At 44.2% G+C, this 26,302-nt stretch overlaps 1 protein-coding gene across 1 annotated transcript in view; it reads right to left on the bottom strand.

Annotated features, from left to right (window-relative positions):
• CCND2 (cyclin D2) overlaps window positions 1–25,975 on the bottom strand; it is a 35,037-nt gene extending 9,062 nt beyond the window's left edge. Inside the window, exons 1-4 of the mRNA XM_075275097.1 lie at window positions 25,548–25,975; window positions 23,452–23,667; window positions 19,363–19,522; window positions 6,821–6,969 (exon numbers count right to left, since the gene is read on the bottom strand). Of these exons, the coding sequence (XP_075131198.1) occupies window positions 6,821–6,969; window positions 19,363–19,522; window positions 23,452–23,667; window positions 25,548–25,742 (720 nt within the window). The 5' untranslated portion in view covers window positions 25,743–25,975. The remainder of the gene's footprint in view (window positions 1–6,820; window positions 6,970–19,362; window positions 19,523–23,451; window positions 23,668–25,547) is intronic.
• Between the last annotated feature and the right edge of the window lie 327 nt (window positions 25,976–26,302).

The following is a 26,302-nucleotide window of genomic DNA, read 5'->3' as shown; positions in this document are numbered from 1 at the left end:
GGGGAATATTCTATAGCTTTCCAATTGTGTGGACTGCAATTGGAATTTGCAATTGGACAGCTATAGAAAATTCCAGACAATTCTTCTATAAGGGTTTAATAATCCCAAACAATCCACCAGTATTCCCTTTTAATGTCAGATTAAAAGAGTTCAATTGGTTACAGTAACATTCCTTTAATCCGGCATTAAAGGGAATGACGGTGGATTATTCTATAGTCTGGATTGTTAAACTCTTCTAGAAGAATTGTCTGGACTCTTCTATAGAGGATTTTCAATAATTAAAGGAATTTTACTGTATACAATTGGATTCCTTTCATCCATGGGAACAGTCATACTGTGGATTAAGAGATATTCCGGATTATGAAATTGCCATAGAAAATGATGGAATTTTGCATAGTTTGATCATCCGGAGTGTACGATCATCCGCAAACACATATGCAATTTGATTTCTTTCCTCTGGCATTGATGGAGACAGTCAGGCGGCGAATTATTAGATATTCCATATTATTAATCCGCTACAGAAGAAATGTTCTATCGTTCTCTAATAATCCACAAATAATACTACTCTGATGCTCTGTTCCAATCTTAGGGCTTTGTTCCAAAAACAGCACCACATCTGTCCAAAGGTTATATGTGGTATTGCAGCTCGTCCCCACTCCTCGTAATATAGCCGAGCTGCAGGAGAGGCGCCGTTTCGGGAGGACGGCAGCCATGTTTTTCTAAACCTCTTGTTGCAGTCAGACCAAGTTCAGAGGCCTAGAGGGGGCCAGTTTTAGCCCACTAGGCCTTAGGGACTTGCATAACAATGAAGTCATTTTCACTAACAGAGAACCCAGCCGGGTCGTGAGGCAGCGACACAGTTAATTTGTTTCTTCCTTCTCTTCTCCCCCCCCCCCCCCTTCGCTCTCTTGCGGAAAGGAGTCTCTGAAAGATCAACAGCTGACTTTATTTAAACCCCCTATGAGTCAGTAATACAGTATGCCGTTCTGTTCCAATAAAACTCAGCCGCTGCACAGAAATATCCAAGAGACACTCGGCCCAGCAACACACAGGTAAATGGGGGGGGGGGGTCTCGGGGGCTCCGGCCTATTATCTCACACAGTCATTCCTAGATCTCACCACTCTTTATTGCTTTATTAACAATCAGGGGATGGGGTGGGGGTAACCACTAAAACCGCCACAGCGTTCGTATTACTGCTGACGGTAACATTAGGTTGTCCATTTTCAATGAGTCATTGACAGGAAGCAGCCCACACACTGATCAGCGACTGCAGCTCTACTTTGTACAAAAAAAAAACATAACAAAACAAAAAAAACACCCTATATAGCACAGCAGTACGACGAAACAGGCCAGAATTTCCAGGAGTTCAGGACAACCCCCTCTATGTGGTGAAACTTCAGTTTCAGAAGTGTCTCTAAACAGATGTTACCCGAGGATTTAAAAGGGCCTGGTCGTATGTAATGCATAAGGAAACATGACAATTTTTTTCAGAAAAAAAAAATAAAAAATCCAAAATATTTATAAAAAAAAAAAAAAAAAAGTACAAATAACGTGAGCACTCAAAACCAAAAGAACATATGGATTCCTTATGTCAACTGGGATAAAAAAAAATTAGCTTGGCCAACCCAACTTTTTCTGGCTACATATTGGGCAATGATGTAAAAATTAGGGGTACAACCTTAGCCAATCCCAAAGCTAATGGGTGTCACATGACATGCTTTCCCGTAGTGATGACTCCTCCCTCCCAGAAACATTTAAAAGTAGACCTTTCGCCACCTCTACCATTTATAATACCTTGAATAGATGCTGCCTGATTGATTCAGGCACAGTTGGAATTTTTTTCTCTAGCCTCACCCTTCCTGAGCAATCCATATTGTTAGTTTCTGCACCCCATTATGCTAATTAGGCTCTCTACTGTAGGTGGGCGGTCCTGGGCTCGAGCAGATAGTCTAGGACTGCCCATTTGACGGTAGAGAAGAGAATCAGAAAATTGGGTTCTGAAACTAGAAAAAATTATCGCTAAGGAACAATGGGGGCTAGAGAAAAAATTCCAAGGATGAAGATAGTGGTGATAGTAAAAAGTTGTCTTTAAAGGGGAACTCCAGCCATAATGGTTTCCTGATTATACTGAATTCTACATAATACTAAGACCCACCACTAAATGGAAATTGTTGTTGTGCTTCTGACACCGAAAATTCAGGTGTCTGGGGTGCTAAGGTTTCCTTCATGGAGACCGCCACATTGGAGTACAGATTCTTAAAGGCCTGGTAATGATTACTAGAGACAAAAAAGGACACAAAGTAGGTCTTCTTCTGTAAAAGAAGGGCGGGGGCGGCCCTCTCTACTGCCACCTATTGGCTCATTCAGGGTTTTTGCCAATTGTTCGGGTCTTCGATGTGGGTCTGGGGCAAAAATATTTCTCCCTGTAAAATAACCTGAAGCTGTAGTAGGGGCAAGAAAATTTCCCTTAGGGGTGGGGGAAAATATGGCAAATTAAAGAGGTTGTGCCGCTTTGGACACAATAAGGTGATCAGCAGGACCAAAAGTTCCCCTAAAGACTCCTTTTTAATGGAGCACCAGTCACACAAGGAGGCTTTAAAGGGACTTTAAATTCCCCATCGTTCCGATCACTGGGGGACCCGGCGATTGGACGCTTATCCCCGATCCCTTAGGGAAAACCATACTGCCACCATATAAGCCAACTCTCTACAGAAGCCAGAACAATGTCTTACCCCTTTAACAGGTTACATCCGTGTGTACAACCCAACAATAATATTTAGTTCCGGCCCTTTAACAGAGCAGGATCCTTCTCCCATCAGCGACATCACCTCGGCTGTCATCCGGCTCTCGAGAAAAACTTTGAAGGACTTTCTCAAAGTCAGTAGAACCTTGATAATGAAAGCCAGGCGAGGGACAGCTTTTTTTTTTTTTCCGGGCTGCCAGCCGCGCTATACCAATATAGACATTTACCTCGCGTGAACCGCGCAGTCTTCGCAGTCCTATGACAGATACAGTATTCAAAAAAAGAATACAAACATTTTGCCAATTAGAGAGCCGGCGCGTTCCAAGAATGATTAGAATTTAACATGTTGCGGCGCTCGGCGGCTCCGATAGCTTTAATGTCACTTCTTGTTTTTTTTCCTGTGCGTTTTTTCATGCCAGTCTCATTGTGCACAGTCCACTTACTGCCAATGTTGCCTGGAAATGACTTGGGTAGGTAAACCTCAGAGTGTTGTTTTATCCACGCCGGACAATGCCTTTATTTAGGATTTAAAGGGGATTTATATATGGAGGACTTCTATCCTCAGGGTAGGTTAACAATATAGGATTGCTGAATACCAAGCACAGCACCATATATGTCTTAGTGGCTGTGCTTGGTATTGCAGCTCAGCCTCATTTACTTGAATGGGACTGAGCTTCTGCTGTACCTTATGAGCAAGTGCCGCAGCTGATCAGTGGGGGTCCCCAGTGTCAGACCTCTATTGATTAAATACTGATGAGCTATCCTATGGTTCGGTCACCAATAGATAAGTCCTGGAATACCCCAATGTAAAGGAACTGTCAACAAAACGCAAAAAAAGGTTTGAGGACAGATCTTGTATTGACCGTGGTTCTAGGTGATGCCATAAATTACATCTGGCGTATAGGGGGAGATGTGTGACCACCTACAGCTACCCCCCCCCCCCCCCTCCAGGGAAATTAGCTATCAGACTTATGGTGATCAGCTGATCGGATGAGTCAACCCCTTTGATTGGTAGGGCGCCAGCATCTGGGATCCCCACTACTCCTTAAAATGAAGGAGGTCACAGCGCTGATTAGGTTTAAGGATCAATTTGGGTCCCAGAGGCTGCACCCCATAGATCAAGTGATGGCATATCCTAGCATACAGCACTCCTGTTCTCGTGAGCAGAGGGGGTTACAGTTAGACTGGGTTTCACCCCCTTCAGTTCAACAACTATCCCCTTTCCTGTGGACCGAAGATGATCTGTAATTACCAAATTATCCCTTTAACTATTTAAAGGGAGTGTCCCCAGACCCACAGATAGGCAGGTTAGGATCAAACAGTACTTTTCATTTGTGAATCGGTGCTTTAGTTGCCAAAATACTGCTGTTTTTGTCAATATGCAAATTAGCTATTTGGAGCAGCAAGAGTGCTATCCTTGCTCCTATGAGGAAAGCAGCAACGCCCTCGTTGCTCCAAAGAGCTCACTTATAAATGGACAAAAAAGGCGCTATTTCAGGAATGGAGGCAGCAATTCACAAGGGGACAACACCATTGATTCAATTCCGGTTCTCTCTGCAGGACTGGGGTGATATGCTGGATCTGGTGACACTAACCTATCTATCTGCAGGGCTGGAGTGATATGCTGGTTCTGGTGACAGTAACCTATCTATCTGCAGGGCTGGGGTGATATGCTGGTTCTGGTGACAGTAACCTATCTATCTGCAGGGCTGGGGTGATATGCTGGTTCTGGTGACAGTAACCTATCTATCTGCAGGGCTGGGGTGATATGCTGGTTCTGGTGACACTAACCTATCTATCTGCAGGGCTGGGGTGATATGCTGGTTCTGGTGACAGTAACCTATCTATCTGCAGGGCTGGGGTGATATGCTGGTTCTGGTGACACTAACCTATCTATCTGCAGGGCTGGGGTGATATGCTGGTTCTGGTGACACTAACCTATCTATCTGCACGACTGGGGTGATATGCTGGTTCTGGTGACACTAACCTATCTGCGGGTTCTGGTGACACACTCCCTTTAAGGAAGCTTACAACTCTCTGTAGGAGTTGCAACAGCAGTCACCTTGGTAGTCGTCCATAATAACAGGACCCCAGAAAAACCATTAAAAAAATGACATTTGCATCTGGTCACTCTTGGGCGGCGCTCACAGGATATACACTAACTCGTGGGGAATGTCCTGTGGGTGAATCATTCAGGCTTCACGGTCGGTCGAAATTTCATTCTATCATACAAAGTCTTACCAAAAAATAAAAAAAAAACTTTCCAGAACTGATCTGATTCATACAAAAGCCTTCAAGAGTTGCAGAATGAATAGCAGGTGGTAAAGTTCAAGCCCCGAAACTTGCATGAGTGTAGGAGGAGGACGCCACCTGGGGCGCGTGGATAGTGACCGCGCTCCGTGAAGACCTCGCTCTGCCATATACACGATATAAAGACCGGAAACCCTCGGCCTACAAGTTAATGACCCATTTCCATTTATTTGACCTTCTAAAAAAGGGGCCGTTTGCCAATTCCAAGAGGACGGGTCATCTAAAATTAGGAACGACTGTAAACAAACTGCATTGTGGGAATAAAGAGGTTACTGTTCAAAGGTCGGATCTGGATGCGGGGGGGGGGGGATGAGGAGGGGACGCTACGGGGTTGAAGTTTTATTCTTGGTAATAAAGGACTCCGGAATTCCGTGCAGAGTTTACCTCTGCTGTAGATGGAGGTGTCCAAAAACTACAAAATTGTGTGGCAATGGTTAAAAATTGTTGTTCAGCATCTGTAATGAGGCAAAATCGTATTGCTAAATAATTCCCAGAATGGTAATTCTGCTAAATTGAAGAAAGTTGGCTGATGGGCAGGATCATAGTGGCCCAGCAAAGTAGCAGAGGATCCTGTAGTGGGCTCAGGCTCTAACTCAATGATGGTCCAGCACAAAACACCCAAGTGTGAAGCCTACCATGGTCTATTTCCTAGGGGTTGTTGAAGGGGGAGCCCTAAGGATCACTTTATTTGGTTGGCCCAAGGAACGTCAATCTGACACCCGTGACGACCCTAACGTGGCCATCCCCTGATCTGATACTTCCCAGGTCCCTCCTGGTCTCTACTTCCCGGTCCTCCTGTTTGTTGTGGCCCAGATGAATGGGCCTCAATCAGTGGGAAGTCTCCATGGCAAGGTAGAGCAGGATGCTTATTTTTTCTGCGTCCTGCTGCGATCTTTGTCCCCCCCATTGAAAACAAAGGGAGTGAGTGGAATGTGCCGCTTATTCGGAGGCAAATTCCTCCATGTGAACTTACCCTAAGTCTCAGGACAGAAATAGCAAGGGATCTCCGAGTCAAGTACTGCCTTTTTGTGTGTTTTAACCCTTTCTCCATCTGTTTTCTGACAACCCCTTTAACCCCATGCCTAGTGTACACGACTGAAACTCAGATGAGCGAACACTGTTCGGATCAGCCGATCCGAACAGCACGCACCCATAGAAATGAATGGAAACACCTGTGACGCCGGCCGAGTCAGCGTCACAGGTGCTTCCATTCATTTCTATGGGTGCGTGCTGTTCGGATCGACTGATCCGAACAGTGTTCGCTCATCTCTAACTCCTACCATTTCATTCCTAAATTCCTGTTTATGAACTACGCTGTGCACAGCAACAACCCCTCCAAAGGCGTTTGGGTGTTGGGACCACGTGTGAAATCCTAAGCATCTCGCTCCAGGAGCTCTCAGGTGTGACGTCTTAGGCACGCGGGCCCCTAAACTTGGCTGGCGTTCCCCTTTAAACCTCGGTTTGCACTGGAGACAGTCTGCTTAGGCTGGGTTAGCAGCCGGCCGCTCCGTGCCAAATGACAAATGCTCTTTTAAGGGCATCGATTCAGCAGTAAGAAACGCCGCACCTAAACAAAACTCGTAAGACTCCGCAAAAAAAAAAAAAAAAAAAACGCCCCCGAAACCAGCTGCAGATACAATATGGAGGACGAGAACTTCAGGGGAATTCCAGAATATTTTTTTTTTCTTTGCTTGTGTTAATATTTTTCCAAGAACATTGTTAACACTCGAAATTATCAAGGGGGGAAAAAAAAAGAGGATACTCACCACATCTGTGTTAGTGATCTTAGCCAAGTGCTCCGTCAGACTGTCACCGGAGAGGTCGCTTTCTGCATCGTCCAACTGCAGCCCACAGATTGCGGCTCCCACACTTCCAGTCGCTATCATAGATGGTGGGTACAGGGCAAAGTTAAAATCTGCAAAGAGCAGGGCAGACAGTCAAGAAAAGGCAGGAAATCATTGCAGTGTGCCAACACGAGGATTAACCATAGTGGAGCCGGCCTGGGATACTCGGGACAAAGCTAGACTTGTAGATGTAGCAGAGCCCAGGAGGTTTGGAGCAACTTATGGGGCGGCTAATACGGTCATCTGTACCTCGTGCTCCACGGTCCCCTGCACCTCATGTGACCACTGATTGGTCTACGCGATCACGCCAGGCTTAGGACTTCTGATGCGCATCAAAAGGGGCATCGGGTGCTGGGGACAGATCAGTGTATTATTTGTACCCTCTTTGGCCGGACGCCCCACAGATTGCTCCCAGTCTAGAACAACCACTTCGGGGCCTGGGGAGGTGGTCCATGCCTATGGGGGTTCTCTAACCATACTTGCCAATTCATAAGGGAACGAAAAAATTTGCCCACTTGTTTATAGAGGGCACACTGAACCTATGGCATTGGAATCACATTTATCACACCCCAAAATGAATACAGATTACAGCCCTTAAACAAACACAGACCCCCCCCCCCTCCCAAAAAAAAGGACAGGCCATAAAAATCTGATTGTGGGGGAGCAGATAGGTGGCGACAAAGAGCTGGAAGTAGATGGCTCTGTATAGTGGTCGGGCAGTCCCTGCCTAAGAATAGGCCATAAATAATAAGAAAAAATCTAGGAAACCTCCTTGAAGATGCTTTCACACATGTTCTCCATCGTAGTTTTACCTTGCCATGGTACAGGAAAGCTAGATCTTATACTAACACCCGAATTTTTTTGATCCAATGGTATTGGACGCAACCACCGATGTGTGGAATGCCAAAACAGATCCCATAGAAAGCTGTGGGATCCATCCTGACATCGGCTTCAATCTCACACCAGAGGGAACCTACCACAGAAATGAGTTTCCAAACTGGTTGCCACCTCGGGTCGCATGATCAGAACCAGCACACAGCCCACGAACTGCCCCCCTTCCACCTCCCTCCTTTTCACTGGTCCTTACCTCTACTATGGGGACTGGTTTTACTATTCTATATTCAGCCCCCTTAGTACAGGTACTAGAAGCGAACACGGGAGAGGAGGTGGACCAACCCTGAAACCCAAACTTCGTCACAAATAGAACCCCAGAGGAAGTGAGTACCGAAACACTCCCTTTAAAATAGAAGTCATGTATGAAATTTGCCCACAAAAATTTCTCAAGAACTTAGAAAAAACCCCTTCAAATTGGCCATGCTCGTTTCAAAAATATCAAAAAACTACTTTACAGCTTTTCTTGCTTATAGGAATATTCACGTTACAGGAGAATGTGCGAGAACTGCCAAATGTGAGGCATTATAGGATATGTAACTCGTACGCTGTAATTCTCGTCTGGCATAAAGAATCCTAATGCCTACGAAGCCAGCCAGCTCTGCTGTAGGTCCCTCGCCACGTGTGGTCACAAGAGACTCCGGCAAGGTCCAGTCACCTAGTTATCCTCCTTAATGTCATTCAGAATGCAAATGAGACAGCGAGCGAATGGCGAGAGGCCCAGAGTGACTGGGGATCAGCATTCACAAAGTCCTCGCTCTCCCCGCGCTAACCTCTCCAGGCGAGCGCCATAAACTTGGCCATCAAAAGCTCACACATGCCTCGGCTTTGTTGGGCAACAGGCGGCAATTTGTATCGGCCGCTTCAATTTTTTTTTTTTTTTAGCATATTAATTAACTGCTGCAAATGGGGTGGCGGGTGTCTGTGAGTGTCGAGGGGGTGTGGCACACTCCCAGCGGACCGAGGTCCTGATCACCCCCCAAATTTCCATGACTTGCTTAGTGTACAGTTCTCCCCGGACTCACGTCTCAAAATATCCTACATATTCAGCAGGTACAATGAACGCAAAATACTCTACAAATGCTTAATCCGGTATTGATGAAAATTAACAGGCGTCTGCCGTATTATCAAATATTCTGGATTACAGGGGAAATTTCTTTATATGCATTTCAATACTGTGATTCCAGTCGTATGCCCGCATTACTGCGATCACAAAAACTGGCAGTCGGCGGTATTTATTTGCGGTTTGCAACTTAGAGTTCAAGTTTCTACTAAGTAGACGCATCAAATTAAAACTTCACGTCTTGTAGACTTCATGCAGAGATCTAAGGAGACTGGAAAGTACTGGGGATAGCATCTGGCTCTAGAATGCCTATACAATATAAGGGGGTTCCAAAAACTTTTCCAGAACCGTGTATTCGTTACGTCAGTCTGGGAAAGCTGGGTGACGGCCACTGCAGAGGACTTGATATCTCTTTCTACCATCACATGGAATGCAATAGATAAGCAGATTTTTCTTATTAAGATTTCAAAAAGTTGGGCAAATTTTTTAATTTAGAGAGTAAACTCTCTTTAACGTTGCGAGAACATTTATCGCCGGTAAATGTCATGACTGTGCACAAAGCCGAAATGAATGCAGATTTTGGTTAACGGTTTCTATGTGTGATATTTCACAGTATTCCAGGAACAAGAAAAGGCCTGACTAATGTAAATCTAGGTTTCTTGCTCAGCAGGTCGAGCGTTAACATTGAACGTGCAAGGTGCGAGTTTGGTTAACACGCCTTTCCTTTATAAGAAATGACATGACACAAAATTGCATTTATCTCATCTCTTTTGTCATGTTTCTTAAGAAGGATTCACAACCGTCAAGGACTTTGCGCATAATTTGGGCATTTTAGGTCTGAATTATGGCTGTGACGCTTGGCTCTAGAATGCCCTTGTTGTGAGCCACTGACCTAGGCCTAGTGTTCCTGCTATAAAACACATTTGAGTCACTAGCATGGGTTACATGCAGGGGTTTCGGGGGCATTGATGCCAGGATTTTGGGTTGTGACTGTGACATGGTCTCCACTTTGGCGGGTTTCCGTCTTCTGCCTCAAGAAACTGGACAGGGGACAGAAACCCAGCGGTCAGTTTTCAAACCCATTCACCCATTCGCTAGGTTTCCGTCCCCTGTCCAGTTTCTTGGGGCAGAAGACTGAAACCCACCAGATTGGCTAAAACGGAGAGCGGGCGCAGGTGTGGACCCGCCCTTATAGGCAAGATTTTAATTCAATTGCCACTCTCTAGATATGCCACGTAATGTAATAATGTGACATCACCACTCTCCCAATATACCACATATTCTACGGCAATGACCTCATCACTCTCCCGTTCAACATGTTCTATTGGAGTGACCTCACCACCCTCCTAACAAACCACATAGTGACATCACCATTAATGACATCATAAATATATATTTTGTAACCTATACCAATAGACATGTGGGCCATTCTATTCAACTACAGCAAAAGTAACCCAGTGGTTAAATAAATGAAGTGGTGACTCACGATACCCAGATTAAAATATCTCAGCTTCTTGGCTAAGAATACATAGAAAAATCTTGTTTAGTTAGCGCAGAGAGGCGAGAGGCCTGTGACATTTTATAGATCCCACAGCGCTTCGAGTAACTTCACACAAAACATGTCCAGTTGACTCCAACTGACCTCATCTACAATTACATAAAGAGGCCCAATTAGTGCCAAATGTCATCACCGTCTAATTGTCACATATACAAAAATAGAGAAAAAGGTCTATTTTTAGCATTCTGCGGTACCGCGGGAGGAACAGAGGTGACTTTAACGTAAAAGGAACTGGAAGACGCTTGTTTCAGGCCAAAACCAATTAAATCTCCCAAATAACAAGATCAGTAAAAAAAATAAAAAATAAATAAATAGGAAAACCAAAAAGACTTCTAATAAACATAAGGGCTGGATCAATGTCTATGTAGAAATCTGGGCAAGTAGTTCTCTCTGACCCAAATAATACCACCATACAATGCACAAGTAATACCACCGCAATTCCCGATTCGTAAACTTAATTACCGATCACTCATCTATGGGATAGGTCATCAATATCAGACTGGTCCGGTTCTAATGTCCAGGACCCCACAAATCAGCTGGTGCAGATACCGCATCTGTACAGTGTATGGAGCCAAAAGTTGATGGCTCTGTACACTATGTAGTGGCCTTACAAAACTATTGCTGCTCAGACCCCTTACAATTCAATTGGAGCTGAGGGACCGTGCCCCAGTATGACCTCTACAGACTGTACAGAACCATGGACAATCCCTTTAAGTAAAGTGCTCAAATTTTACACAGCATCACGCCTACTGACTGCCATTGGAAACAGACTACATTCCAAATTTTCATGTGACGCAGACCCTAATAAAAATATAGATGACTGGAGGATGATGTACAGTTCAAGCAGTGCAAACCCCTTCCAAAAATGGAGGTTTCGCTTTAAAGAAGTTGTCCAAATTTTAAGGCAAACTCAAGGGAGACCAAGGTGGGTGTAATCCAGGAAACAGCGAGGCTTTCGCTGGATAGGGCCTTTTCCGTAACCCCAAAATCAATGGGTGGCGAGATATATAGCATATCACTTTGTGACATAATATTAAAAAAAACGTTGTTTCGAAAAGCTGATCACCTCCTGGCTTCCAGAACGAAGAGTTTAGGGATGGGAGAGAAAGGGAACCGGGACAAGACAACAGAATCCAAACATGAATGAATTTTATGTTGTTGTACCCTAAATCGTGGAAAACCCCTTTAAATGTACACTGTTCGGACAAGTGATTGTCAATAACATTTTGGCTCTTGAAATCTTGATCGGTCTATGGATGCATACTTTTCCACAAAAAAAAAAAAAAAATTTCTCCGACCTCTAGAGAGGCCCTGTTCTAGAAAACAAGCAATACACTGATGACATTCAGTACGCAAATCTAGGATCACCAGACCATCGATCTGAGTGACGTGACCAGACGTCATGCGGGTACTCAACCGGTTAATATTTTGAGCGCCCCTAATGCTACCTTAATAGAGGCCTTGTCAGCAGATCTTCTCCTGGAAGGCAGTCCTCCTTTCCAGTGGGCACATTTCCCAGTAGAAGACAAATCTCTCAGTCCATATTTGTTTTATGAAACCACGAAAACCATAAGTGGAAAAAACATAACTTGTTGACCATAAATCAGCTGACTTAAAAATGGCAGCTTGTTCCTCACTTGAGATATCCAATCAATCAGACGCATTCATAAGGTTTCAATAAAAACCAGGAGAACCGGGAGACTGATCCTTCACCCGCTAGGAGGCAACATGGAAAACTGGCGCACACGCTACCAGGAAGAAATGATGTCGTGGGCTAGAGAAACCTAAACTAGTCTCGTTTTTGCTTGCCTTAAAAGGGGTCTTCCGAGGACTGTATAGTTACTTACCCGCCCCGGTTTACAGTAGCCAATGGAACTAGGTCCACATCCCAACCCTCTGACATGTGATCCAAAGCAACCTCGAACCTATGGGACTGTGAGATCCGTGGAGAATGATCATGTGGATCACATGGGCTGGGGGTCATGACATGGCCGGAACCCCTACAATAACCCAAACAGTCCCTGGATGGACAACCCCTTTTAAAGTGACCCATCAGAAGAGAAAAATATGTGATTGTACATTGTGGTCATGGAGACCATGTGTGGATCCAGAATAAGAAACACCTCAAGGTTCACACACTTAACAGTAAAGATGTACGTAAATTTTCGAATCTGTACTTAATCTCCATGATAACACAGCACCTCATAGAAGTCAGAACCAGATTTTTTTTTTTTTTTAGTAGTGCAGCCTCAGGCTTTAGGCCTTCAAGTGGCCATAACTCAAAATTGACACCAGATTCTGAAAAATGGATTTCACTAAATCTGCCTCATTTTAGAGGTCTTCTCAATATTTGTCAACAGGGTAGGTATTATGCCTTGTACGCCAGTTTTTGGAGGGCGAACCTCACTTATGAGGAGGTGTGTGCCTCAACCTATAGGAGGCGCACCCTCCACCAGCAATGGGGTTATGAAGACCACAGTTTTCATAAATATCCCCCACTGTTCTCTGGTTGTTAATGTACAACCTAGTTTATGACAGAAGCCTGAGGATCAGTCCAAAACCTCAGATTTAGGCCTAATGGTCTTCTAGAGGGTGCCTCTCTAGGAGACCTAAGTGGTCTATGTAGTCCTCTTCTCAAAATAACACTGGGTTCACTACAGATCACAACAACTTTGTGTCACGTGTACACATATATAACCTATCACATCTTGACATAATATCACAAAACCATGCTCTCTTGAAAAGCTGATCATCTCGTGTCTAGCTGGGAGGAAAGGCAAGGAAGGCCAACTTTCTATTTTGGGGAACATGCACATTTCGGACTCTCTACTCCCTCATTATTTTTGTGACAGAGTCCCAGCAGTCAGTCTTGTGATCACTAGCCCTCCTTAGACATTCTCGAAATTCCAACTAGCGCCATCCGATGGTCACTGCATTAGTGTAATATGACATGTTACATATTAATACCCCTGAGCAAAAGCCAGCGAGTGTCAATCTTCAGTTTATAAAAATATCACTGCCAAGAGATCCTGAAGCAGTCGAGGCCAGATACTGCTTGGCAGAAGAATACTTGGCAACTCCTTGACCAGTCGGTAATACAACTTAATGATCTAATATTGGCATTGGCGATGAGAAGCAGATTCCAGAAAAGAAATAAAAAAATGATGATTATCTTCAACTCTATAACCCAATCTTCCATGAAGATGGTGGCCTTAAAGGGCCAGTAAGCCAAATTTACAAACACCAAAAATTCAAGACTAGCCTCTGTTGAGTCTAAACCCTCAGTCAGCCCAGTGACCCCAATAAAGCTCCTTCCATTTGTAAAGAGGTTGTCCACACAATTTGTATTTATGGCCTATCGATAGGATATGATATCTAATAGGTGTGAGTCCCAATAGCCAGCCCCTGCACAGATCAGCTGCCTAGGGCCATTTCTGAAGCCCATGGCCCATGCCATGTCCTCTTTCTGAAAAGAAAAGAGGGTGGTGTAAAAAAGAGCAAATTGCAAATTTTTGCACAAAAGCTTGGTTTGTGATGAATGTATACAGACTACACCAGCAGAATAGTGAGTGCAGCTCTGGAGTATAATACAGGATAAGTAATATAATGTATGTACACAGTGACTGTACCAGCAGAATAGTGAGTGCAGCTCTGGAGTATAATACAGAATAAGTAATGTAATGCATGTACACAGTGACTGCACCAGCAGAATAGTGAGCGCAGCTCTGGAGTATAATACAGGACATAACTCAGGATCGGTACAGGATAAGTAATATAATGTATGTACACAGTGACTGTAAAAGCAGAATAGTGAGCGCAGATCTGGAGTATAATACAGGATAAGTAATGTAATGTATGTACACAGTGACTGTAAAAGCAGAATAGTGAGCGCAGCTCTGGAGTATAATACAGGATAAGTAATGTAATGTATGTACACAGTGACTGTACCAGCAGAATAGTGAGCGCAGCTCTGGAGTATAATACAGGATAAGTAATGTAATGTATGTACACAGTGACTGTACCAGCAGAATAGTGAGCACAGCTCTGGAGTATAATACAGGATAAGTAATGTAATGTATGTACACAGTGACTGTACCAGCAGAATAGTGAGCACAGCTCTGGAGTATAATACAGGATAAGTAATGTAATGTATGTACACAGTGACTGCACCAGCAGAATAGTGAGCGCAGCTCTGGAGTATAGTACAGTAATTGCAGAATAGTGAGCACAGCTCTGAAGCAAAGGGTACGTATTGTACATACAAACACATACATACATTTTGGGCTCTGCCCCTGCAAGATTGTTTTTTTGCAACAGCTTTTGTGGGTAACTCCTGACTGAGGTGAAGAAACGCATTAACACCTTATGCAAAAACCTCAGCTCTGCAACAATGACTTTGCACAAGCATTAAACGGCAGTTCCATTTTTGCTTGCTGAGAACCAATATGACTTCAATTTCAACTCCTGCATAGGTAACCACCCAGCTTTTTAAACACCTCAATGGCACATACGCTTAGTTCTGGAATGGTATAGGGATTTTACACTACATTATGAGGATCATTGGCCAATCAGAATAGTAGTAGAAAATGTATAGAAAAGTTGGGTAATGACATCTGTGAAGGTGAATAGAAGCCATATTAATTGTCACCTGAGTTTTCAAGGAACATTTCTAAATATTTGAGAAACGAAAGGTAATTGTGTAAATATAGCAGGTTCTCTGGTGGTCTATTAGTGACATTTGAAAAGACCAGTGTGGTACGTTCTTCTCACAGACATGCAAATGTGGTCTGTGTTTCTGTGAACCTGACTCTCAAGCCTCATATCTAGACTTTGTCTGTAACCAAAGTTTAACATACACCATGCACTTTACACACACAAATGTGTCTTTACAGCCTCACTACACATATCGATGTGACTCAAGTTCCTCACAAGATTACCATAAAAAGAAGTACAGTCAACTCTCGATATAACGTATCATCGGGACCGGGAAAATAAATACATCATAAGGCGAATACGTTAAATGTATATAACGTATTTCACGGTGCCAGACCCCGAATATGTTATTCACGATAATATCAAACCGCGATGCAATCGACACAAAACGATCTTTACCAGTGTGCAACTCCATGTGATACTTACCTTCTGCTGCACAGTAAGCTTCGTCCTCTTTTTGAAAGGCATTCCGACGTCAATAAACAACGAAAACCGGCACTTAACACGACACACGTATGCCTTGCTTCCAGTGAACTAATCTACCCAGAGGGCACTGCGGTGAGAGATTCGTTAGAGGTTCGCACGTATAACGTACTACGTTATACGCGGCAGAAAATGCATGCGATTGGCTGGGTGGGGCCCGCCTGTACACAACGTACTACGTTATATGCGGCGAAAAGTGCATGCGATTGGCTGCGGGGGTCCGAAAAAGAGCTATGTTATATGCGAACCGTATTACGTTATAACGGGATAAAAATACATGTAGATTAGTCGGGACCTGAGAAAATATATATTATAGCCGATATACGTTATATACCGATACGTAATATCAGTCGACTGTATGTGACTACTATCTAACTAGAAGTATAGAATTTTTCTAGGTCCAAGGATATATCTACCTGTTTACATAGAAATTTTATCTAGAAGAGTCAGATCCTGTATTATACTCCAGAGCTGCACTCACTATTCTGCTGGTACACTCACTATTTACATACATTACTTATCCTATACTGATCCCGAGTTACATCCTATATTATACTCCAGAGCTGCGCTCACTATTCTGCTGGTACACTCACTGTGTACATACATTACTTATCCTGCACTGATCCTGAGTTACATCCTGTATTATACTCCAGAGCTGCACTCACTATTCTGCTGGTGCAGTCACTGTGTACATACATTACATTACTTATCCTGTATTATACTCCAGAGCTGCGCTCACTATTCTGCTGGTACACTCACTGTGTACATACATTACTTATCCTGCACTGATCCTGAGTTACATCCTGTATTATACTCCAGAGCTGCACTCACTATTCTGCTGGTGCAGTCACTGTGTACATACATTACATTACTTTTTTTTTTTTTTAATGTAGATTGTGAGCCCCATATGGAGCTCACAATGTACATTTTTCCCTATCAGTATGTCTTTTTTTGGAATATGGGATGGAAATCCATGCAAACACGGGGAGAACATACAAACTCCTTGCAGATGGTTTTATGCCCTTGGCGGGATTTGAACACCAGGACCCAGCGCTGCAAGGCTGCAGTGCTAACCACTGAGCCACTGTGTGGCCCCAACATTACATTACTTATCCTGTACTGATCTTAAAGGGATCCTATCACTCAGACATGATTTTTTTCTAGGTACCATGTCAGAATAGCCTTAAGAAAGGCTATTTGTCTCCTACCTTTCGTTGTCTTCTCCGCGCCGCCGTTCACCTACAATCCCGGTTCTTGTCAGTGTGCAAATTAGCTCTTGCAGCACTGGGGGCGTCCCCAATGCTGCGAGAGTACTCTCTCCAGCGCCGCCTCGATCTTCGTCAGCAGCGTTATCTTCAGCCTCTTCTTCCGGTGGTGGCTTGTAACTTCTAGGCCTCGGGCAGAGCAGACTGCGCATGCCCACAGACCATGAGAAAATGGCTGCTTGCACAGTATTGTAAGCAGCCATTTTCTCATGGATTGTGGGCATGTGCAGTCTGCTCAGCCCAAGGCCTAGATGTTACAACCCATCGCCGGAAAAAGAGGCTGAAAATGACGCTGCTGACGAAGATCGAGGGGGCGCTGGAGAGAGTTCTCTCGCAGCATTGGGGACGCCCCCAGTGCTATTTAAGCTAATTTGCATACCGACAAGAACCGGGATTGTAGGCAAATGGCAGGGCGGAGAAGACGACGGAAGGTAGGAGAAGAATAGCCTTTATTAAGGCTATTCCGTTGTGTTACACAGAAAATATTGTGTCTGAGTGATAGAATCCCTTTAAGTTACATCCTGTATTATACTCCAGAGCTGAGCAGGTACAAAACATGATAAATCTCTTCCAGTGACTCCACCAGCAGAATAGTGAGTCCAGCTCTGGAGTACAATACAGGATGTAACTCTTATAAGTATTGTAATTGACTCAAAGTAACTCAACTTTTTTATTAAGAAAATTAAAAAAAATTGTCTTAAACTTGTTGGAACAGACAGTATGAGGCCAAATCCGGATGAACACAGTCACGTTATATACAGCACCCATAAGTACTATTATAATATCCATAAAACGAGTAGATAGATACCGCCCGTTTCAGGTTGTGCCAAAATGACTGAGCATGATCTTCACCTTTTCTCTTTAAGATTTTACAACCTGACAAGTCAAACTCTGTTTCTAACCTCGTACAACCTTTGCTCATATGGTTGAACCGCAATACCAGACACATCCACTAGAGAAGAGTGGCACTATTACTGGAAAACAAACAAAAAAGTCATTAGTGGCTTATGGGCCTGACTCATTGGGATGGTAACCACAGAATGCTCCAAATGAACCATAAGAATATTAGTCAGACAAATTTGCATATCAGTCATGAAATTTACCAGAACGTTTTATCTCTCCCAACCATGGAAGGGTCAACCCTAAAACAGAGATGTGAGGTCATACAAGCTGGAGCCGCCATATCGGTGCAATGCTCAATCCAACACCAGAAGGGTTAAGTGCGAGGAATTGCAAACTTCATGTGTGGATAAGAAGTCTAGGTGTGGTACAGAAGTATGCACTCGCTCTGCCACACCTAGCCATTCTCATAAAGTGTCTGCGAGCTAATTCATCTCCGACGCCTTTAATCACCTTCTACTCGCTATAGAGCCCTAAGTCAATACGCTGCTTCACATAAAGGCGGCCATCTTTCTTGCAGACCAATACTCTAGTTCCCATGACTGTTTTTGCTGGAGGTGTCAGAAACCAGACCTGCAGCTATCAATCACAGCCAGGTAAACTTTTTCCCTACAGCGGCCACTGTTGGGGAAATGTGGTACTGCAAGGTGGCCATTCAGAGGAGTACACAAGAGCGACCGCTACTGATGTTTAGGGGCTGTACAACCATGGCCCGTTTAGGGAATACGGATGTCAGGACCTCGCTTAGAGCCAATAGTCAAGTTTTTGAATTGTGAAACAAATGGACCAGCCTCCTCAAGAGATTCGGCTAAGGAACGGCACTCACCCGGAGATAGTGATAACACTTCTTTATTGGACAGACACAACACGTTTTGGGCCGCTAAACAATCCCTCCACATTGGGCAGAAGCAAGTTTTTGAAATGGTCACGCATCTTTTTTTTTTTGGCAAGACCATCCCCATTTTTGTGAAGTGGGCGCCTTTTTGGAATGAGACTAGCACATAGCGTGCCCATGTCGGGCATCGATTACATCCACCATGCAACTCTTCCAAGAGCTTTACTTCTTATTTTAGGAGACCCTGGATGTTTTGGTTGAGTAGGCAAGTATGGGTGACCTGCGGCATACTCACGTTAACTGTTTCCCCATAGACTTTACTGCCACCCTATCGCTTCCCTTAGAATGTGGTGGCCACTATGGATGGTAGAACCGTAGATCTCCCAAATTCTATCAATAAACATCCCAACTTAGCGTTGGTTGTCCAAGATTAAAGCAACAAGGCTAACAGCGCCACACTTGTCCACAGATTGTAGGTGGTATTGCCGCTCCATTCAAGTCAATGGAGCTAGGCTACACTACCCTGTGGACAGTGGTGGTGCTATTTCTGAAAGAAATCGGCCACAATTTTCTAACCCCGGACATCTCCTTTAGGTCTACCCCTAAACGAGCCACTTTTGGGTCACATACTATGCACATTTTCAGGCCAGGACAAGCACAGATCTTAAATATCTGAAGTATAGCGGAATATAGAAGATGACAACCCATGATAAAAGATATGGTAACCAAAAATTTCCAAAAACATCGCGGTCTTACCTGTGGCACAGAGTGCAATAAAAGTCTGTGCGTGCTTCCGGACCATGAGCAGTTTATCTTTAAGTAATGGCAGCTTTCTTAATATATGTTCAATAAAGTCATGTGGCGTGACGGCAGCGAGGTTCCACTTCAATTTTCCTAGCACCACCAGCTCCCACTCCTGGAAACCAAGAAATACCCAAATTTATTTCCAATTTTCTATGTATATGGTGAAGGCAGACGTATAACAAAGCATTACCGAGTCCCAGTTTCTGGCTTTTATAAGGTTTACCATGTGCCACCTGCCGAGGCAGCAGAATTCTCAATATTTATGGACGTATGTCAGTAAAAAACAAATGCCAAGGCCTGTCCCTATATCGCTGCCCATTGGGGCCACATAACCCTTAATATACCATCTATAGGTTTTCATAATGTAAGGCTAAGTTCACATCCGCATCGGAGATTCTTCCGAAGAAAACGCCAAAATGAAAAGTCCTGCAGGGAGGACTATAAAATTTCAGTATAAAAATGGCGGATACCCAACGGACTCCATTATAGTCTATGGGTCTGCTGGTGTCCACGGGTAGCTGTCATTTTAGCGGCAGACTCGTATGGCCTAAGGCTATGTTTACATCGAAGACTTGAAGTCCATCCACAATCGCTGCTAAAAAAAAAAAAAAAGTCCCACTGTACCAGCTACGTGATGGCAAAAACTGCTGCAATCCAATGGACCCCATTATAGTCAGTGGGGTCCCTCGCAATCTATGAATGAAAACCTTGGAGTGAACGGTGGCCTTAAGTGATAAGGTGCAAGACTTGTTTGATGTGAAGACCATGGCCCACCATAGAATAGGGTTTTATCAGACCTGCAAGCGTCCAATGATGAGCAGGTATGGGTGGCTCCTCGCCCATCTAATACTCTACTAATGGATATCCCCCAAAAATGTGAAAATGGAAGCAAACTTTTCTCTGGATTGGTGGAGGTCTAAGCAATCTGACCTCTGATCTGCTCATTATCCCTTATCCTATACGGCCTGTGGTTAGGAAAACACAAAACGGAGGACGGGTTTCCGTTAAGACCCATGGGACGTTTCTAGAAAGTCAATGGCAGCCATACATCAATTGAGGAGATTTATCACTGTGGTGCGACGTTAGCCAGTCAAGTAGGAAAGCCCAAACATCTAACAGGCATTAGATCCCATCTCCTGGGCCGGAATCCATGTCAAATCCAACAACAATAAGCATCCCATGCATGCGATTGGGATTTTTGGCAAACCCATTTGTAGACTGTGGAAAATTGGCGTGCAGAGTTTTGGCGCCACTCCAGATAACCAACAACTAGCCCTATTTGAATGGGTATGGGGTTAATCCCTACGCGGATCCGCGGTAATTCTGCATGTGGGGTCCGTCTCGGATTTATGACTATCATGTTGAATTTTAACATGTGAACATGCCCTTAACAGTCAGGAAGCAGCGGAGACGACAGATACAGTCCTCTCCATAGTCTATGGGATTCACCGACTCGCCGGGGAGAGATCTGACTCTTCCGATGCCGTTATCTAGTACAATGATAAAAGCTCTTGGAAAATGCACACGAAGCACAAAAAGTTTTCTGTTTTGCAACCGGTGAGGAGATAAAAATCAGCTGTTTCGATGAGTATAGCTTACAGCAGCCGGGAACTAGCTGCCGTCTTAAGGTGCCCTGTACTTTGCCATCTTGGCCAGTCCCATATAAATGAATGGTACCTGTGGCCGCTGCTCCATTTAAATAGGACCTTCTGTCCTATTGGTTGGACCGCCATTAAGGTATAATCCCCTTGTACCGTCAAACGACTATCTGCGAGGCAGAAACGGATTGGGGGGGTGTCTACACAGGAGAAGACATAGCCTTCGGTTGAACAAACGTTCTGCCAATAGGTATTGAAGAAATACGGCCACTTTTATGGCCACGTGACAGCCCTATACACGAGGCGGAGATCTAGAGCCGGAGATGGGATCTGATCCATCCTTGATCCTACAGGAGAGGATCCCATCATTGCCATGTGCATGAAAGCCTAAGGTCATACTTGTCTACTCTGCCGGGATTGCAGTTGTTTTATGTGTGATGTGGGTCATGGCTTCACATGAACATTGTTACGGTGTGCCCTGTGCGCCTTTCACCCATCCAGCTCAGCTGGCAATTTTAGCAACTGTGCCAAAGGTATACATGCCCATCGTTCGCAACAGATCCATTTTTGCAGGGCCACAAATGGGTGTTATGAAATGGGCCAGAGTTAAGGATAGGCTAGCCATATGAAGTCATGGAAACCACTGTAAGTCGTCCAAACTGGTCAATAATATAGGAAAGTGGGAGTGGACTGGTAGTCGCCATAAACATGTCTGTAGGCCTGGCCGGCCCCATAAACATGTCTGTAGGACAGGCAGTCCCCATAAGGCCACGTTCAAACTGGGAAGCGGATGGGCGGATTTTGGCCCCGAGAGTGACATGGGGAGCCGCGTCATACTCGGGCCAAAACGCGCCTGCCACGACTGTTACGGCTTCCTCCTCAGGAATAGCCTCAAATGAATGGGCCTAGCCCAGAGGGTGCTGCCGCGAGGCGGACACCAGGGCTGAGTCAGCTGTGGCGTCCGCCTCAAGAAAAGGCATGTCGATTCTTTTTTTCCGTGAGCAGCAACATGTCTGTAGGACTGGCAGGTCCCATAAACGGTCGGCCTATGGGGGTACTAGGTTAAAGCTACAATGGTGGCTAGGCCCTCACCAAATTCCATCAGGAAAAAGCAAATTGGTCAGGTTCTCTTATCCAATTTTATCATATCTTCAGTACTGGAGGGTCTTGTCCGCCATTGAAAAACCCGTCTATGTAAACACGAGGGAGTACCTAAGCCACAGATCTTACCACTGACAAGGTCAGTGGGCACTTCCCACATGACATATGTAGAAAAGACAGCAGTTATTTGGGTGGGGAGATCAAGTGAATACCTGAATGGTGACCATGGGCAACACTAACCCTATAGGCAGCCTCACTAGGCCACTGTGCTCCTAGGCCCTACTGTGTAGGATATCCTGAAACCATCTCTACTCCATTGGGGGTATATCCATCTGACTGTGACCCATGGAAGACAGCCATGTTTTTTTTTTTAATCTTTATGTTGCTGATGTAGTCGGAGATTCTCGCCATCCATTTAAATATGGCAGCCAATGGCAGCGGAGCCCGTCCTTTTTAGAAGACTAAATATGTTTGTTTTTCTTATTAAAGAAAAAGCCAAAAAATATTAAATACCAATATGGAATCTAGTATTGTGCCTATAAGAATTTAGATATAGTGGAAAAAAATGACCAAAAAAAAATAGAAAATACCAAAGTGACCCTCCAAAAAATGACATTAAACCTAACTATTACAATGGAACTAAAACCTCATATCTAACTATTCCAACAGTTCTCAAACCCGACCAAAACAATCATTACATTTATCTATAGCCAAAACATGTGAGGTCATAATCGACCTTTTATTTAACAAAAAAAAAGCGCAGAATAATTCTTTGCACCACTAGGTGGCAGCAGATACCACGAAAGCAAAGTACAGTCACCCTATGAAAAAATAAGCCATGCCTGCCACACAAGTATGTTGTATACCAAAAAAAAAATAGGAAATAAAAAAAAAAAACCTTTTATATATTTTTAATATTTGCATGATACGACATGACGTATTCGGATTGTTCTATAAATAGTAGAAAAATATTATTAGAAAATAGATGATAAAAATTTATTAAATGGCAATATCGATACATAAATAGACAGGGCTTTACTGTAAAAAAAAAAATCTAAATAATAAAACAATATAAAATTAATAATAAAGAAATTAAAAATAAAGAAATATAATTAAACAAATAATAAAAAATAAAATAGTAAAAAATAAAGAAATAATATAAATAGTAAAAAAAATAAAAAATAAAATAAATAACAAAAATAAAATAGTAAAAAATAAAATAAATAAAAATAAATAAAATAGTAAAAAATAAAAAAACAGCAGAGTTAAAATACAGATACCTTTCCCATGGAAGAACACAAAAGGCTGTAAATATTTAGTTTAGGAAACAGGGGCTGCTTACCAGCAGCTCTTGGGGTTTGATGGAATTGTCAGTGTATATGCAAAGTTTCTCTGCGGTTAATGGAATAGTCTCTTTGAGTTTGGAGGCTAAGAACATGCAGACAGCCCCCAGGAGTTGCAGATGGCATTTTCTGGTGGGAATAACAGCTAAAAACCTGTCCAGATAGTTCATTGCCAATGGGAATACTTCCTCCTCGCACTTCTGCTCTTCACAAACCTGCAGGAATAAAATGGGGGGGAAGAGAAAAGCAAAAAAAGGGGGATAAGAAAGGAAAACGGTAGATCAAAGATAGTAAGGGGAAGGGGGGAAAAGCAGGGCGTGAAGATTACAAAAAAAAGTAAAAGAAGAAAAATGCAAAAAAAAAAGGAAATCAAAGTTATAGAAAGGGTTAACAAAAATAGAACAAAAAAAATTACAAATATTAGATAAAAATACAACATAAAAAAAGTTAGAAGGGGAGAGGAAATAGACAAGCAGCATGGAGGAGACATGATGGCATAAAATGGAGTCAAATTAAAGGGGGCCGGGAAGGGGGGGGGGAGAAAGTAGAAATGAGGGGATTGTAATAAATGACAGAAGAAATATTGAGGTTTTGGGTGTAAAAGAAGAAGAGTCCAGAAACAAAAAAAGAGAGGAAATAAGGAAGGTGGAGGGGAGAGAGAGGAGGAGAGGGAGGGACAGGGTTAAATATGGCACTTGCAAAAAATGCAACATTTTTATTAAAAATGACTGACTATGGGGGTGACCCTGATATTGGGGTGTCTCAGGGTGGGGGCTCTACATCCCCCCCTGCTCCCCTGTCCATGAGGCAGAGAGAGGAGCCATAGATTCAGGTCACACTCCACCCCAGACACTGGGACAATTTCTGATTTCGTCATTTTTTCAAAAAATATTTAAAAATACTTAAAAAATCCCCAGGCGCCCGCTTTTTGCGGGGACCCCGAGAGCAGACCCCACTGCATCTTTCCCGACAATTGTGGGGAGCCTGCGATCACGTTTTGGGGGGCAAAACCATCGATGAAAGGGGTGCAGGAGGTCCCAGGACTGAGAGAGCATGGCTGCTGGAGGAGAGGGGAGGGGGGGCTGGGATCTTTCTGGGGCTGTAAATGAAGACTAAAGGAGCTGGGGATATATGTGGGGGGCATGGGGGTGTCGGGGGGTCCATGGGGGTCACCCCCAAATCATCATCCAACTCATAAATACAGATCTACATAGCAAACCGAACTTGTCAATGCGACCTCCTCCCTTTTACAGGACACATCACAACCATTTGCATTGACCAATGCACCCCGAAACTTTTACAGCAGCCCCCCACATTGTTCTGTAGACACCCCACGGGTGTTTAATCATTAACCCTTCAGGTGCCACATTTATGCATTTCACAGCTGGGAGCTTTAACCCTTTATACAACACAGCTGACATTTATACATATATACACACAGTAAAACACCCCCAAAACCACATAGACTAAACTGACCCCCCACATTGATAAACCGCACCCCATGCAAGTTCCAAAGTGCCACATTCATACTAAAGGGAAAGGGGGGGGATTAACGCATGGTTAGTAAATCTGGGGTGCAGGGGACTATGGGCATCCTAACAGCACCCCATCCTTCCAGGGAGGACATGGCACAATCCCTTATATTTGCTTAAACAGACCCCCCTCCCCAGGCAAGCAGGGGGTGACCACCAAAGAGCAGGGGCAGGGGGCTAGGACAGGCACAACAAACATGGCGCAAAGTCTGCATGGAGCCCTGTGTGCTGCATACGTGGGCACCAGCAGACTCCCCAACATGCAGCACTGCCAGCTGTTCAGGGCTCCCCCAAAACCACATGGCTGGTCACACTTTGCAAAACTTTCCACAAGTCTGCTGCAACATGTGTCTCGGTATATAACCTATATACGTCTATACATCTGCTATACAGTATATACATAACGTGCAATAGCTATCATGGTCTATAGAGTCTAGCAGCTGTGACTCCTGTATACAGGACAGAGCATGTGAGGATCTCCCTGATCTGCACCCCCTGCCATAGACCAGGAGGGGAGAGGGGGGGACATAAGATTCCAAAGTTTGCTTTGTGACTCCACCAACCTCCAGCATCCAGGTGGCCACCATCTTCCTCATGAAGGGCTGGATGTCCTTCTGGACACACTTGAAGTAGGAGCATTGGGGCAGATACCTCTCCTCCACTGTCAGAAGGTTCTGCAGGACCCGGTCATCAAAAAGCAATGTGGGGTCAGTCTGAGCCCTGCGGACAGTCTCCAGCTCTGAGCACAGCAGCTCCATGTGTTGTTACAATGTCTCAGTGTTGTATATCCAGTGGGTGCAGCACAAGCAAGGAGCTGGGGGTCCTGATCACTGCACAGGGGTCTGTCTGTGTTCCCAGGCTCCCAGCCTTGCTGCACAGTGACGCAGCTTGCACTAGGGCTGGCCCAGGCACTTGGTGTTATTATGTAGAACAGCAGCTGGCCAGACTTTTTAAGTTCTTTTTTTTTTTTTCTTTCCTCCTCTCCCCACTCCTAGCTAGCAAGAAAGCAGGAGGCCCTAGTTCAGGGCACACATGACAGCTCCTCTCAGGCCCTCCCCCTGCTGGCTTCAGAAAAAATCTAGGTAATTAAGTCACTGGAGGTGTTATCAAGTGCAAGCAACAAAAAGAAAACTACTTGGGAGAGGTGCAAGTATATAAAGCCTGTGCAAGGGAAGGGGGTGTAACTAAAGGAGGAGGTGAGGGCAGCTGCTCACTGCACAGGCGGCAGGGTCCCCTATATACTGGAGGAGGGACACTGAGCTATATAGACTACTAATATATACATACTCTGCTGGAGGAGGGACACATGGCTGCATAC

This window comes from Leptodactylus fuscus, chromosome 5 (assembly GCF_031893055.1).
Source record: "Leptodactylus fuscus isolate aLepFus1 chromosome 5, aLepFus1.hap2, whole genome shotgun sequence".
Taxonomy (NCBI): Eukaryota; Metazoa; Chordata; class Amphibia; order Anura; family Leptodactylidae; genus Leptodactylus; species Leptodactylus fuscus.
This window is presented reverse-complemented; position numbering and strand designations above follow the sequence as displayed.